Source organism: Vicugna pacos, chromosome 17 (genome assembly GCF_048564905.1).
Source record: "Vicugna pacos chromosome 17, VicPac4, whole genome shotgun sequence".
Classification (NCBI taxonomy): Eukaryota; Metazoa; Chordata; class Mammalia; order Artiodactyla; family Camelidae; genus Vicugna; species Vicugna pacos.
In genome coordinates, this window is record NC_133003.1 from 25730943 (window position 1) to 25747419 (window position 16477).

General features: G+C 42.4%; 1 protein-coding gene across 1 annotated transcript in view; it reads left to right on the forward strand.

The window, feature by feature from the left end:
* The window catches only part of CACNA2D3 (calcium voltage-gated channel auxiliary subunit alpha2delta 3), a 778957-nt gene that overhangs the window by 563162 nt on the left and 199318 nt on the right, over positions 1-16477 (forward strand). The window contains exons 14-15 of the mRNA XM_072941510.1: positions 12098-12169; positions 13483-13563. Coding sequence (XP_072797611.1) covers positions 12098-12169; positions 13483-13563 — 153 coding nt within the window. The remainder of the gene's footprint in view (positions 1-12097; positions 12170-13482; positions 13564-16477) is intronic.

Here is a 16477-nt window from a genome sequence, read left to right on the forward strand (position 1 = left end):
CCACCAACAACTGCTTTCTAAAGCATATTATATTTATCATGGAATAAAGGAGAAGTGTTTTTCTACTTTGTATATATAATTCAAATGCAGAGATGGATGAAGTTCAAATATGGTAGAGCAGTGGGTGGATTTCAAAGAAGATTTTGAACTTCTCTCTAGCCTAGAATGGTCTTTATGAGATGAGTTGCACTTGATAGATGTGCCAGGCAGTGTACCAGGTGATTTAAATCTACAATTGTATTTAATCCCCCCCTGCTAAATTCTTGAGGATATTCCTAGTTTAGGGACACTTTGCTTGGTAACCTCTTTTACCATACTCCAAATCCTTAAGACAAAAATACGACATTTGTCTTTGTAACTACCTCCCTAAACAGGAGGCTGAGGGTAGAGTGATTTGGACAGGGCCTCCAGTGTCAGGGGGCTAAGGCTCAAACCCCTATCCTGCTGCCTTCTGTGGCCTAGAGCAAGGTACTTTGCCCCTTTATCTTCAATGTCTTCACCTGTGAGACAGGCATAGACACTTTACAGTGTTAAATTTAAGGCTACATTGATGTAAAATGTTTAAAACAATGTTTGGAAACAGCAAGACATGTTTGGAAATAGAATATGGAGGGGTGGAAGGGTGGATGGGTAGATAGGAGAAAGGATGGATACATAAAGATGACTCAACAAGTTTGAATAACCTGTCCTGGGGTGATTCAGGTCTATTTACTTCTGTAGCTCATTTTTCCTCTCTGTGTTGCTTTCCAAGGAAGTCCCAGTGTTCAACTAGGCTGTGCTGTTTTTTTTTTACAAGTCATTTCCCTTTACTTCTGTAACATTATGAACACTTTGCCCCTGTCAGCAGCAGCAGCACATAGGTAGCAGCTTCTCACGCCCTTGTTACAATCTAGGTTTGACTGTACTGGCACAGGCAGGACACACAAAGAAAGAGACAAAGTGAAGGAACCAAGAGCAAACAGAGGCTGCACAATTGAAATGGACAGTGCTAACCCTAGAGTCTTGTCCGAATTCTGGTACCAATTGTCTATGACTCCTTTTCTTGCCTGGGCCTCATTTATAAAGTAAATAAAAGGACAGGATTAAAATAAATTCATTCAAGGATCATTTGCTGAGCATTTCTTACGTACTAGGCTGTATACTAATGCTGTGGATAGAAGAGGAATCATTCCCAACTCCTGCCCTCAGAGTTCACAGGCTCTACAGAATTCCCAGCTTTCTTCCAGCCATAGTGTTCAGTGACTTTGCTGTATTAACCATTTGCACAAATTTGGTCCTAGATTGTATCTTAGGTTATAGAGTAAATATGATTATCTTTGTAGTGAAGTTTGAGAACATCTGGTTTCTATTTCCACTTTGTTAGGGAAGGTTTTATGGAGGAAGCAGCATTTCAGGGGGTCTTTAAACAAGGGGAAGATTTTTGTCCCAGGGCCCCGAAGCCCCATCAGTTGGCTGTGTCTTCAGGCATCTCTTTGGGAGGTGTCTAAACCATGTTTATGAAAATATAAATCTTTGGCCACAGTGGGGGGGTCAGTTATGTCATAGCTCATCATGAATTTTGGCCAAAATCGAGTGCCCCATGATAATTCCTATTGTTCTTATTTGGAGGCACTCCTGAAATAAATGTGTTGTAACCTAATAAATAAATAAAGCAGTTCCTTAAGAAACAGCTTTTAGATATGTTAATCAGTACTATTCTCTTGTCCATGCATTTGCTTATGTATGTGTCCTTGGTCAAAGACAGCATCCTCCATCTGTCTAGATGTTTACTTATAAAATGTATTCCCTGCTTAATGACTTGTATCTCTGAAACACTGGGAAAAAAAGAAACAACATAACAATTTTCCTGAATAGTAAAAATTATTAGAAGAAAGTTATTTTGAGCTTCTCATACAGATGTTCCATTATCATCCAGCATTATCATTCACAAAGTTGTCTTCAGGTTGTTAAAAAGAGAAATAAAGAACAAATAAATTCAACAATTTAGTTCATACAAGATACAATTAAAGTTGAAAGAGGGAAATCTGTTTACTTTTATATTTAAAATGCAACTTAAAATACAGTGAATCTCTTAAGAATTCAGGCTCTCCACATCACAGATGCAAGTAATAATGATTCAGTAAGAAAGGAAAAGTCTTAGCTAAAAGCAAGATGTCATTTATGTGGTATTCTCAAGGACTGAGTGATGATGCTTTACCAAGACAATCAAATGCAAAGCAAGGGGGAAATGTTATTTCGAAGATTTATTTATTCTTCTTTCTTATTATTACTCTACACTGCTACTTTGTTAGTGCCTTAAATTATTCAGGATTCAGGCATCTTGCAAAAATTTTGAAAAAATGCCAGTGCAGAATGAGAATCTACACAATTGCTTGTGTCCTTAATTTGTCTGCATTTTAAAAGAAAAGCAGTTCATCTGAGTAGTATTGTAAAAGACAGATAATTCATACTGCTTACATCGAAAGAATCAGCCCTTCAATTAAAAATAATAATGCTTGCTTTTTCTAAATCTCTTCTTATGAAGAACATCCAAAATACTGATAATCAAATATAATATGTTTTACCCAGAATGTAAAAACTTTTTATTCTGATAGCATTTTCATGTCAATGTGTTACCATGGATTGTTTAAAGGACTATTTTGATCTTTGTGCAAAAAAGGGATTTTAAACATAGGATTATTATTGTTATTTATTTTTAAGGCGTTAATATTCATTGCAAGCACATGCTATTATGTGGTTTTGTTTATAAAATGTTTTCTGTAAGTGAGAGTTTGTGGGGATGTTCTTATTATTAAAATTTTCAATTATGCAGAAAAAAAGACAAATACAAAAATCATTTAATCAAAGATACACGCATGCACACACACAGAGCCAATGGCAACTTAGGAATCTTTCGGTTCTATCATTGAAGCAAGCTATTCTTGCTTTCCTTCTCATTTCAAAATGACTTCATAGATTACTGAGTAAATGAATTTTAAATGTGCATATGTGTGTATAAAGCCTCTCATTTTTAACTAGCCACTATTAAAACAGTCAGCAAATTTCATGATTATCACTGATAGCTGTGGCAATCTAAATAACATGAGAGTAAGAGTCACAGCCAGAATCCGATCATGTTAACATTAGCCAAGCAGACAATGTTGGTACATTGTCTCTTTTCAAGCATAAAATGCACCAATAAGATTTAGTTTCCATGTTTCACCTGTGTTCTTTCTCTGGAAAGTGTCTATGCTGTCACCAGAAGATGTGTCTCCAGAGAAAAGGTCCTTCTGCATACACCCAGTACAAAAAGTTAAGACAGGTCATTGAGTCTGGTTCTTACTAGATTCTTGCCATAATATTTCTGGCCAGTATTGAGAATAATGGATGTTGTGATGGTGGAAGATTTGGGGGAGGGGTAGTAGACAAGCATTGAAAAAGGCTAGGTATAGAGCGTTTTTTTTTTGTTTTTTTGGTTTTTTTTTTTGGTCTGGGAATAAGAAGGAAGGGCCATAGATGTTTTCAGCTGGAGGGTTTCTATGTAGCCACATACTCCGCTTATGTCCCCCTTTCCAGATCTGTGTTACCCTGCTATTCTCCTTGGTGCTCATACTAAGTTGTACAGAGTGTTATTTTGATGACTTCCTACTGTCCAGTTCTCTCGTCATGACAACTGGAGAATGTAGGTGCCATCTATTCCCATCCTGTAGCCCCTCATCATGTGCTACCCAGAGAATGGCCCTTAGGGATTCCCAGTCATTGGTAAACTAGATCTCATGTAGGAAGGAGAAAATGCCAAGGAGTTGGCTTCCCTCTGTTCAAGCTGCATTTTGAGAGAGTGGGTGTGAAAGAATCCTCCTTTTCCTACACTCCCTTATCACATTCTCAGATCCTGAACACTTTGAAGAATTAATGTTCTCCTTTCAAAATATTTCATCTGATATTTAAAAATGTAATGCAGCTGTGATTTTCCACCTCCTAGTACTGTTATTTTCCTGCAAGGCAAAGGTTATTGAAAGACAAATAATTGATATCACCTATGTTTGTTCTGATTGAGTAGGAAACTAACTGACATTGGCTATAATTTAAATATATTTTTATTGGCTCTGGAAAAGGCTTCTCTTCCAGGACCTTGTGCCTGCAATTCACCATGACTGCCACTAGATGGTGGCAGTGTCTTTTCCTGGAGTGCTAGTTAGTGTTCATCCCAGGTATTGGAAGGAAGACATAGAAGAATTGCATCTGTATACTCACAAATTACGTACACATACATAAAGCATTTATGTATTATGGTATACATTTATATGATATACTCTATTAACATAGTCAATATACTGATCAACTTTAATAAGAAAAGAAAAACATACAAACATAGGAGGAGCAAAGTATAGAAGAAATTGCTACCTGCAGAGAGTTAGTGAGTTGGCCTTTGTTATTGGCTTAGAGCCAGTCTCTTCCCAAGCTGAGCTCCCCATTTGTGCACAATCTTCTTTGTGAGCCCAGGCCTCCAGGACTGAGCAGATCTGGCAGGAGACTGCTGAAAACCACCTGGCAGCCCTCAAGTGGGCTGCCAAGCCTGCTGCCCTTAACTCACTCAGATGCCTTCTCAAGGCCAGGAATCCTGCTTGCCTCCTTTCTCTGGGGCTTGGCACTCACCCACAAGGGCCTCCAGCTGTAGGAGAAAAAGAAGGTTCTGCCACTGGCCCTGGCAAGCTTCGTCTGAATGGAGATATGAAATAAGGCAACATAACAGATGTCCTTCAAAGGTGGGAGCTGCCCAGGCAGCACTGTAGCCACAACTGGTCCCAGTCTGCAGGGGCCTGCATGGACCCTGGCAATGCCTGCAGCCTGTCTGCCTTCCTGTCCTTGTTTCCTGCAGGTTCTTACATCTCTGCCCTGGTGTAGCCCAAAGCAGACTTTGGCTCTGTGACTTCTTGTTCAGGCTCTTTTTTTCAAAGCAGCCAAATTCCTATTTATTGTGAAGGCTTTACACAAAATCCTAATGACAACAGTTTTGTATACCATTGTAAAGAGTTGTCATTTTCCCAAAGTACTTTGTATTGCCATTCAGTATTGGGTACTTTGGGGATACCACTTTCCCTTTGGCCTTTCTGGCCTCAAAAATGTCTCCTCTTTGTTGGTGGTACATGGCACTTGGAACCACCCCCATGGGTATCTCGAGCTACCTAGATCATTTGTGGCCAACACTGGCACCTGTGTGAGTTGGAACACTTCTAAGAGTCTTATATCCAATCCATGTCCATTTGGGCAAAGAGGGAAAAACGTATTGCCTCAACTAACCCAATAGAAAAAAGCACAGATGGAGTTGACCTTAGAGATGAAGGCATCCAGGACTGGTACCCTCCCTCCCTCTCCCCCTTTCTCCTTTCCTATCCCTGTCTGCCCCTCCCTCTGTTTTTGCCTCATCACACACACACACTCATCTCCCCTCATCTCTCTGGGTTGACTTTATTTTCTCAATTGCTTCTCTGTGAGGAGGGGACATGGCTGTCAGGCTTGCATTCCTGTAACCACACACAAAGAACAGTAGAGTTTTTCCATTTGCTCCAGATGGGAAAAAGGAAGAATCCCCAAATAGCTGATTTTGAATCATGTGCTAATTAACAAACCAATCAGTGTGGCCTGGGCAAAAGTGTGTGTTGTGTATATGTGCATATGTATGTGTGTGTATGTATGTGTGTGTTTGTGTATGCATGCATGTGTATGTACGTGTATGTGTGAAGTGCTGTGGTTGGCACAGCCTGGGTTGAATGCCCACCCGCACATGCAGGATGGGAGAGGTCAGCTGCCAAGAAAACTTTGTGGATGAAAGAGGTGAAGAGTATTTCCCTAAAGGAAGGAGTTGATATTTGCAAGAGAAGGAAGAGAAAAGTGCTGGGAACGTTTTTCAAAAGTTCTCCTGCTGCATTGTTCCATTTATAAATATTCTTAAGTATAAAGTAAGTGATGAAACTTCTATGCAACAGGGAACTTGTTCCTGTGTTGTTAAACTGGTTTTCAGGAAGCTTCTGAATTCTCCCTATAAACCCTGAGAGATACGAGTAAATTCTAGACATTTTTACATTTTTACTTTAGTTCAGGCTAGTCCTAAGGAAGAGAGCCTCTCTGCTCACGTAATGAGAGCCAGTGTGCCAGCCCCAGCCAGCTCTTCCCCCTTTGCCTTGTTAACTTTTCTGTCCCCCTGGTGGACTTGGAGTTCCTCGTGGGTGAGAACTATGTCTTTTCCTGGTGATCCTCTCAGCACATGGCATGGAACCTGGCACAGAGCTGATGCTCAAGGAAAATTTGTCAAAGGAATTGATGAATACTAATGACTAGACCTGCACAAAATTGATAGGCCGCAGATCTGGTGCTGTTATCCTATCTGGGGCCACACCCCAGAGCTGCCTGCATTGCCAGCTAGTGCCATCAGCGGGAAGCTAATCAAGCATTAGGAGGAGAGGGCTGGCACTGCTGCACGTACCTTGCACATGAATCCAAATGCATATGCATATGAACTCACATGCATGATTAACTTGGGAAGCTGACAGGAAGCAGTCAATCTGTTGAGCAAGTTTGTGTTCTATAAACCAGATGTTCGGTATTATTATTCATCATTTCCTTTGATACGAGAATGGTCTCCATTATGTAGCATAGGAAATGAAGGATATGGAATAATATACACTTATTATACAACAGAACACCACAACCAAGTGTTTCGGAGGCCTGTTCAAAGCCTGGGCAAGTGTAATTGAATGGCAGTTCATTTTAGGATTCCCACTTAGACTTAAGTTAATGGGATTTTGCCCAGATGGACCATGGTGACCCCCCTCTCCCATTCCTACCCTTGGAAAATGAATGTTGACTCTATGTCTGCGTTTTTCTTGGAAGCTATGTGTATGAATCATAAGCAGTGCTCTTACCCCAGCAGCCGCTACAGGTTAGGGGGCCACAGAAAAGCAGGGACCCCCTAGTGTGGTGTAGGGCAGAGGGTGTCTGGCCATGGTTGACTGCATAACTTCTGCTTGGTGGTCTGAAAAAAAACCTTTTGCCACTAGCTGCTATTTCCTATGGCAGGAGTACAGAATGCCTTTCAATCAGAAAGTGCTTACCCAGCAAATTAACTTCCAATTTGATGTTCCTCCTCCATGAAATTTTTAAGATTCACGGAACCCAGACCCAGTGGAGACTGGGAAACATGGAGAAGAGCATCTTAATCTTGTGTGGGTGATAATTCCGGAGTGCTGCCAGCCCTCATGGCCATACTGATGAGCTGGTATACATTGGGAAGGCTGCAGATTAGCGTTCTGGCTAAGCCAGTCCAAACTTGGGCCAGAACTGCCCCTAGAAGATGAACACGTGAGCTCATGACAGTGGCTAGACTGAGTCCATTGCATTTCCTTTGTTTACCTGGTGCTGATTACAAATGAGTGCTTTCTGTACAAATGCAACCTTATGGGGATTTTTTCATTCTAGATAATGATTCAGTAATTACATTTGGAGTTAGCCCCTGAGTGAAGTTGATACTATATTCTGGCTTAATATGTGGAAGTTAGTTTCCCATGATCTTGTATTTGTGCCAGAACAATTACCAATGATTTACTGATTTTTACTGTTTGTAGGGGGAAAAAAAGTTTCATTTCTCATTATTGTCAGTGGTATGTTTTGATTTCATCCATGATACATGTTGGCATTACTTGAAATTTTGATTTGAGTTGCAAAGTGGAAGTTTCCCAGGGTTATGGATCAGCTCAAATCAGTCTTCTTTACAGCATTAAGGATTAATCAAGGAGTCAGAATATGGGAAGATTTCTGATTCTAAGGGAGATGTTTACCATGGGTTGATTCTGCCTTTGAAAATGGCCCTGCATGCCCCCAGTGTTGGTCATTGTATACCTTAAGTATTTTTAACAAGATGCTGGAACCTTGTTTCCACAAACTGTTATATACTGGTTGGCTTGGTTTCTGGCAACAATACCTGTCAACATCATCTTAATAATAGTTAATATTATTTGGTTATTAATATTATGATAAAGCAAGTTATTTACTTATACTAACACCAAAATCAGGCTGCCCCCAAATAACGGATTACATGTTTATAATGTGTATTACTCAGGATTCTCCAGAGAGAGAGATAGGGGATACACACAGAGAGAGAGAGAGAGAGAGAGACAGACAGACAGAGAGAGAGAGGGGGAAAGAGAGAGAGGGGGGGGCAGGGAGGGAGGGAGAAAGTGGGAGCTGACACATCTGAAAGCTGTAGGGCAGGTTGGCAGGCTAGAAATTCCAGCAAGATAGGATGTTGCAGTCTTGAGTCTGAAGGCAGTCTGGAAACAGAATTGCTTCTTTTTATCCTTCCTTCAAATCTGAATGTTAGCCTTGATGGTTAGAATATTGTTGGTTGTAGGTTTTTGGGGGTTTTTCCCCTCATCACTTAAAATACATTGTGCCACTCTCTTCTGGTCTGCAAAGTTTCTGCTGAAAAGTCAGCTTATAGTCTTATGAAAGTTCCCTTGTATGTAACTCGTTGCTTTTCTCTTGTTGATTTCAAGATTCTTTCTTGATCTTTACTTTTTCCCATTTTAATTATGTGTCTTTGGATTTATCTTGTTTGGCACTCCAGTGCTTCCTGGACCTGAATGCCTGTTTCCTTCTCCAGGTTAGGGAAGTTTTCAGCTATTATTTCTTCAAATAAGTTCTTTTCCCCTTTCTTTCTCTTTTCCTTCTGATACCCCTACAATGCAAATGTTAGTACACTTGATGTTATCCCAGAGATTTCTTTAACTATCCTCATTTTTAAAAATTCCTTTCTCTTTTTTCTGTTCAGCTTGGATGGTTTCCACTGCTCTGTTTACCAGATCACGGATCCATTCATTGTCATCAAATCTATTGTTGATCCCTTTGAGCATATTTTTTATTTCAGTTATTGTATTCTTCAGCACTGTTTGGTTCTTCTTTGTATTATTAAACTCTTCATTGAAATTTTCATTGTGTTCATCCATTCTTCCCCTGAGTTTTGTAAGCATCTTTATGATCATTACCTTGAACTATTCATTGCGTTGCTTGCTTATCTCCACTTTGTTTAGTCCTTTTTCTAAGATTATGTCTTACTCCTTTGTTTGGCACATATTCCTCTGTCTCCTCGTTTTGCCCGACTCTGTTCATTTCTATGTACTATGTAAGATGGTTACATTTTCCCGTCTTGGGGAAGTGGCCTTAGGTGGCACACATCCGATGGAGCCCAGCAGCATGCTCCTTTCTGGTCACTAGGGATATAAGCTCTAGGGATGCCCCCTATGTGGGCTGCATGCACACTTCTGTTGTGGCAGGGCTATCTACTGTGAGTGCATTGGTAGGAGAAGCTGGCCCCCAGCATGGCTGGCTGCGAGGCCATACCCTGTTTGGTGGCTGCAAGCTGGCTGGAGGCCAGGGTAGACTTCCCATGCATTTGGGTTGCTGCCAGCCCACAGTGAGTGGAGCCAGGTCCCTGCACAGATGTCTGCCCAATGTGGGGTACTCAGAGCTGGTGCAGGCCTGTGGGAGGGTGAAGTCCCTGCACGTGGCTCTCTACACAGTCCCAAGGAACTCACGACTGGTGCCGGCCCACTGCTGGGTAGGGCTGGGTCCCTGTTGCTCTAGGCTAGAGGGAGAATTCCAAAATGGGACTTGCCCATGCCAGTGTTGTTGTGGTAGAAAAACTCTCCAAAATGTTTGCTGCCAGCATCTCCATCTGCAGAGGAAGTCCCAGTTGCCTGCAAGGTCAGGCTCTCCAAGGTCAGCAAGTGGGTCTGACCTAGGCTTATTTTAAACTACTACCTCTGTGCTGGGACTTGGAGAATGTGAGATTTTGTGAACTCTCTTTAAAAGCAGAGTTTCCATGTCCTGTAGCCCTGTGACTCATCTGAACATAGGCCCTGTGGGTTTTCCAAGCACATTCTGGGGTCTTGTCTTCTCAGTGCAGGGCTGGGGAGCCTGATGTGGGACTCAGACCACTTGTTCATTGGGGAGGGCCTCTACAAACGTGATTTTTTTTTGTTTGTTTGTAGGTTGCTGACCTGGGGATCTCAGATTTGATTACGCCATGTCTCCACCCCTCTTATCCATCTCATTGTAGTTCCTTCTTTGTGTCTTTAGTTGTGGAAAATCTTTTCTGCCAGCCTTTAGGCTATTCTCATAGATAGTTGCTCTGTAAGCAGTTGTGATTTTGGTGTGTCCTAGGGAAGAGGTGAGTGCAGGGTTCCTACTCCATCATCTTTGCCATCTCTAAGGCTAACTGATTTAAATGTTAATCGCATCTCAGAAATACATTCACAGCAACATCTAGACTGGTGTTTGGTCAAACAACTGGCACCATTGCCTAGCCAAGTTGCCACGTAAAATTAACCATCGCACCATGAATTTCCAGTCGTTGAAGGACCATGAGATTCTTGCATTGTCTTGCTTGTCATGGAGGAATGTAGGCTCATCCTGACATAGAGGTAAAACTAATAAAAACATGGCCTCTTCTATCCCTATTAGGAGTTTTCCCAACTCCTGTCCATTTCTTTTCAACTGTTATGATTATTGCCCTGTAACAGAGCTTCTCGAATTTTAATATGCAGACAATTATTAAAAAATAAAGATTCAGATTCAGAGGGCTTGAGAGTATGCATTTCTAGGGCACTTGGGTGCAGGAGGTCCTGACGTTCTGTGTGCCACATTACAAGTAAGAAGGCCCTACTGCTCAAATAACCTATTAAAAGAACAAGACTGGTAGAAGATTGACTGAGTTTAATGATCTTTTCTCAGGAGGCCAGCCAGTCCGTGGGGACCTCCCAATTTTAGGATCTTCTCTTTATAATGCTTCTTCCAAAGAAGACTAAGAGAACAACACCTGATTTTTCTTTGGAATTAAAGTTATGAGGAAGTGCTCAAACTTCAGAAAAAACTCTAGACTGACAAGAGTGGATTCTCATTCATAGATTGCTTCATTTGAAGCTTGAATGGGCTGTGAAACCAGGAAGTAAATCTCTCCCACCAGACTTGCCAATTTTGGTCCCTATCAGCATTACCACATGCCTTGATCTCACTTGGGACTCTGCTGCTTGCTAGCCATGTGATCTTGAAGGCCTGGAAAGGAAGTTAGTATCCTTTGAGCACCTCCAGATGCCAGGTACCATGCTGGGCAGTTTCACATTTTATCTTCATGTCGACAATGCTGGGGAATAATTCACATTATTTCATATGAGGACAGAGGCTTAGATAATGCAGTTAATAAAGATTCAAAGCTGAGAATTAAAACCAGGTTTATCTTGGACTAAAGCCTACTGTGATCCAGGACCCTGTTTCCACATTTGTTAATGGAACAGAGTAGGGGTTCCTGCCTTTCTCATAATACTATGTGAAAGACAGATGCAATGGTGGGTCTCAATGTTGGTTTGTTTTTTTTTTTTTCAATTCAGTGAGTTACAAAAGTGTATCGGGTGCCAGATTTCAAGATTGTTCTTCTGGGAGGAATGTTCGGCTTCTTACCAGTGATGAGATGATCAAGTTTTTTTTGTTTGTTTGTTTTTGTTTCTATTTTGTTTGTTTTCCATGTGGGGCTGGCATGCCAGAAAGATGTAGAGGTTCACAACGACCTTGACTCAGCTACCTTGGGGAGAATAAATGCTTCCAGATTCCATTGCTTCCAGCAGGGGCAACTCATAAAACCCCTTATGCTCATGCTTTCTGATCCTCAATTTCCAGATTAAGGAGAATCATTAATATTGCACATATTGAACATAAAAGTCTGCAAAGTAAAACAGTAAAATCAATCTGTAGTAATAAAATAAAACAAATCACCAAGATACAAATAGGGCTATATTTGAACTCAAATGGCTGAATGCAGTAAACAGAGCAGCTGGAGTGACTGATGGTGACTGACTTTGTTTCCCTTGCCAGGCAGGCTGGGACCCTCATCTGCAAGGCAGGGTTGGGGGACGTTGCACTCCCTCTGACGCTACAAAGACTGGAATGGACACTGGTCCATTCCCCACAGCCCTTGCTCAGGAAAGCATAAGATGGTCAAAGGGTATGGCCTCCAGCACTGTTTTCCCCAGATCACTCTCAGTTAACTGGCTTTTCTGTCTCCATCCAGCTTGCTGATGATCAGGGCCCTGTCCTGATGACCACAGTCGCCATGCCTGTGTTTAGTAAGCAGAACGAAACTGTGAGTACAATGGCTGTATTTCCTGCTTGATGCTAGGAAGGTTGTTATCTCAGGCACCCTCTGACTCAAGTTCAGGTGACCTTTATTTACTTATTTAATTTAAGGGTGGAGATATATAATTTTTCCTCACTTTTAATCCCACTGTTAGAATCATGAAATCAAGAATAGATGAGAGTAATTCAAATAGGCATCATTTTTATAGTATGCAGCACTTTTCCAAAATTTAAGTGTTTAAATGGGCAGAGGAAGGAAACCTCCAGAAAGAATCCTTGATTGTGGTGGGATGACCTCTCTCTGATTTATAGGTACCAGCCTTGAATTAGTTTCCCAGGACTGTGGCAACGAAGAGCCACAAATCGGGTGGCTTACAACAATAAAAAATGCATTCTCACAGTTCTGTAGGCCAGAAGTCCAAAATCAAGGAGTCGATTCTGGGGAAGAGTCCTTCCTACCCTCTTCCAGTGGCTCCAGGTGTTCCTTGGTTTGTGGCAGTATAACTCCAATCTCTGCCTCTGTCTTCATATGGCCTTCTTCTCCCCTTATCTCTCTGTCCTCTCCTCTGCTTATAAAGACACCAGTCATTGAATATAAGCTGCATCCTACATCCAGAATGATTCACCTCAAGATCCTTAATTATTTATGTCTACTAAGAACCTATTTCCAAATAAGAACACAGCCTAAGGTTCTGGGTGCACTTGAATTTTGGGGAAACAGTGAACAGCAGTGATGTGTATCTTCTTCTGGAAGGCCCTTTCTGAAATCAGAAAGTTTCAGCACATCACATTGACCTTGGAAGTTGGGACCCTGGAGGCCTATTTGTTCACCTTAGTCCTTGATTCCAACTTGCTGCTAAAAATGTTAGGGTGATTGCGTGTTTCTCTGGCTATTTAGTCTCTGTCCTGGGCACCAGATGGCAGTATAAATTGAGAAAGTAGTTAACATGCCAAGTGTTTCCTGTAAAAAGTGTCCATAAGAGAAACTGATTAATGATCACAAGTTCTTAGCTTCTTCAGATTCTTAATTTTCAGTCAAGAGAAGAGAATGATTATTAGGGTGTCTTGGTAAGGGTGTGCATTGAGGGGTATAGTAGGTAATGTTTGGGCTGAGAAGCTACCATTCCTTGCCTAGGGATATTTTGGGTAGGGTGTGGGAGATAGAAGAGGGCTCCTCTTGGATATCTGGGTTAAGCTTCAATCTCTCTCAGTTTGGAGAAGGTAGCAAGCAGTGATCTCTGTCTGTGACTTCTCATGGGATTCTATTTCTTCTATCAAATTAACATACTGTTGTTATCATTTAATGTTTGTTTTCGACAGAGATCGAAGGGCATTCTTCTGGGTGTGGTTGGCACAGATGTCCCAGTGAAAGAACTTCTGAAGACCATCCCCAAATACAAGGTAATGCATCACATAACTAATAGTCAGGGGCCAAATGTGTAAGATAATTTCGTAACCTGCCATAGTGATAAGGAAAATACAAAGTAAAGAGGCCCTTCTACTCTCTTTCTACAATGCTCTGGTTTCTTTTGGTAGAATAATCATGATCTGGGCATATCTGAGTAGGTCTACACTTGTCTACCCAAGTTTTTGGGAGTCAAAGTCTGTACAAGTCTCTGCAGGTTCACGTAGGTCTTCCATCCCTGGTGGTCTTGTAAGCCAGTCTTAATTCACCTCAGTCTGAGGACCCTCTTAAATCAGTTACTTCTTAGCAGTAACTCAATAAGGCACAAAGAAAAGTGGTCTCTGACTGCATTGAATGAGTATTTCCTTTATCTTGGAAGGTGGTGGGGTACAAATTAATATTCCTTTTCCAATGCTAAATTAAACCTACAGCACTACAAGAATTGTAAGTTTGTTTGGGGTAGTTGAGAGGGTGGATTAGGTAATTTTGGAAAAAAGAGATTGGATCAGGCCTTAGTAGCCCACTGCCTTGAGAGTTTAGAACAACACAAGGAGCACTGTTAAGACATGGGGCTCGTGGGAAAGGAACACTAGATGGGAGAGGCTCAGAAAAGGGCGGGGGTGGATATGCTAGAACCAAGCTTTGCATGTGAGGCCAGATCTGCCTCAGGAGACAGGGCGGTCATGCTTTCCCCTTTACCTGGCTGTATTCCCAGCACTACTCCGTGGTTTATTTAGTTCTTCCACATTTGGGGGCAGAGGGGATCTCATGGTTCATTCTAGTGCCACCCTTAACCAGGCCTAACCTTGTTTCCATGAGAACAAGCATTCCAAGTTCCACATAACTTCTCAGAGGTCTGCCCTGTCTAGGGCAGGCGGGCACACACAGGCTGACAGACTGCACTGCCACCTCGGCTGGGTGCAGAGGAGTGGCAAGTCACTATGAAGGTGATGTGGTGGCAGTAGCCATTTAGGGGTCCATGAGGATGACATTAATTGGTATTTATGTTCTTTGGCTGCTGTGGTTAAATAAGCACTTTAATGAAATCCAAGCAATGGACATGCCAGAAGCCTGGCTTTCACCCAAGTCAGATTCACACTCTACTACCTTTAGAGCAGTGTTGCCCCAAGTTCAGCCTTTTGCTTACCACTATCATAGCACATTGTCTCCTCTTTGTACCACCTGCACAGCTACTGCACAGATTTTTAAAAATTTCAATTGACTGGCTCTTTTTCTTAATTATACCTTCTAACCTCAGCCTGAACAATCACAAGCAAAATCATAAGTTGAGATGTGGTCACTGTATTTTTCTGATATACAGGTTAACCAGGGGAGTAACATGACCAGGTTCCCCTTTAAAAAAGATGGCCCAGGGAATCCTTGAACCCCATGTAGAAAACTCTCTCCTGTTTCCTAGTGGGTGGTCCTCAGAAAAGCAAATCAAAAGGTGAGAAGAGGAAGGTTCGCTCAAGCCCCAGCCCAGGTCTGTGGTACTGCGAAGAGCCATCTGTGTGTGCATGCATGGGAATGCAGAAAGGGCAGAGAGAAGCCCCTGTTCCTGGTCCTAGAAGGAGTTCATGGACCGATATTGTTCCCCTGACCGCACGGAGGTTGAAACTGCACCTGTCGTCTCTCCCCCAAGACCCAAGCAGACCAGGTTACGTATCTCCATCTTGAGCCCACTCATAGACTGACAAGGGTTCCCTTTGCCCCCATCTAGAGGGAGGCAAGCTCTTCTGGGCTAGGAATCTGAGGCTGTTGCCTGGCTGGCAGGGCCCCTTCCCTTCCTTCCTCCTTCCCTGATGTGCTGAGCCTGCTTGGCCACAGCTGTGAGGGGCCGATGGGTCTTCCTGGGCCTTGGCAGGAGGAAGGCAGTGGTTAGTTCTTTGGAAGCAGGTACATCTGGGATCCTGCTCCATCACTGAGGAGCTGGGTGTGGACAAGTCTCTCAGATCCTTAGTTCCTCTTCTGTCCAATGGTGATAACAATAGAACTGCTGGTAGACTTGTGTGACACATTGACCACTGTTGTCAATCAGGAGCATTGGTAACTTGCTGGTCAAGAGAACAGATATGACCCCCACCCCCTGGTACCTGCAGCCCTCTTCCACAGGGTGCGCTGCCTGCAGACAGCTGTTGACAACTTTCCCAACCAGATTCAAGCACCTGTGGCTTCACACCAGTGAGCCTTTGCTAACCTAGAGTGCCCAACAGGGCAATAGGTTAACTGAAGGATGGACTGGTCAACCACACACTGGCATCCTCTGCCACCTTTAAAAATGGGGCATTGACATGGGGAAAGGTTTATGATACAAGGTGATGTGCATTAGGCAGGACTCTTAAGTCTGATGACAAGGACAGGTCCCCCTTTTGACAGAGGGTCAAGATAAGAGCAAAAGAACAGATCACCAGGCATCACAGCAAACTCTTATCCAAGCAAGTTGGCTGAACAGATGGCTGCAGCCAAAATGACCAGGTCATCCCTCAGAGGGCTGGATGCAAAGTGAGAGGTGCAGAAAACACCTTTTTAAAAAAGCACCATCCTGGTATAATATTAGCAGATCACATTTGCCTGGCACTTGGTGCTGTGCAGAACATTACCCTCATTGTGTTACCAAACTCCTCTCAGGTAAAATGCAGGGCAGTTGTATCCATTCTACTCATAAGGAGACTCGGGTTCACAGGGCTTATGTTCATGGAGCTCAGGGCCACATAAGTAGGAAGTTGTGAGTGTGATTTAAGCCTGGACCCATGTACTTAGAGCAGATCTAAGCCATTCACATTCTACTTCATATACTCTCTGTACCAGTATTTACTTAATACTTCATTTGTAAATCAGCCTGAAACATTCTTCACTTAACTCAATTTTAATAGGAAACACCATATCATGTCTAAAAAGACAAGCCAGTGT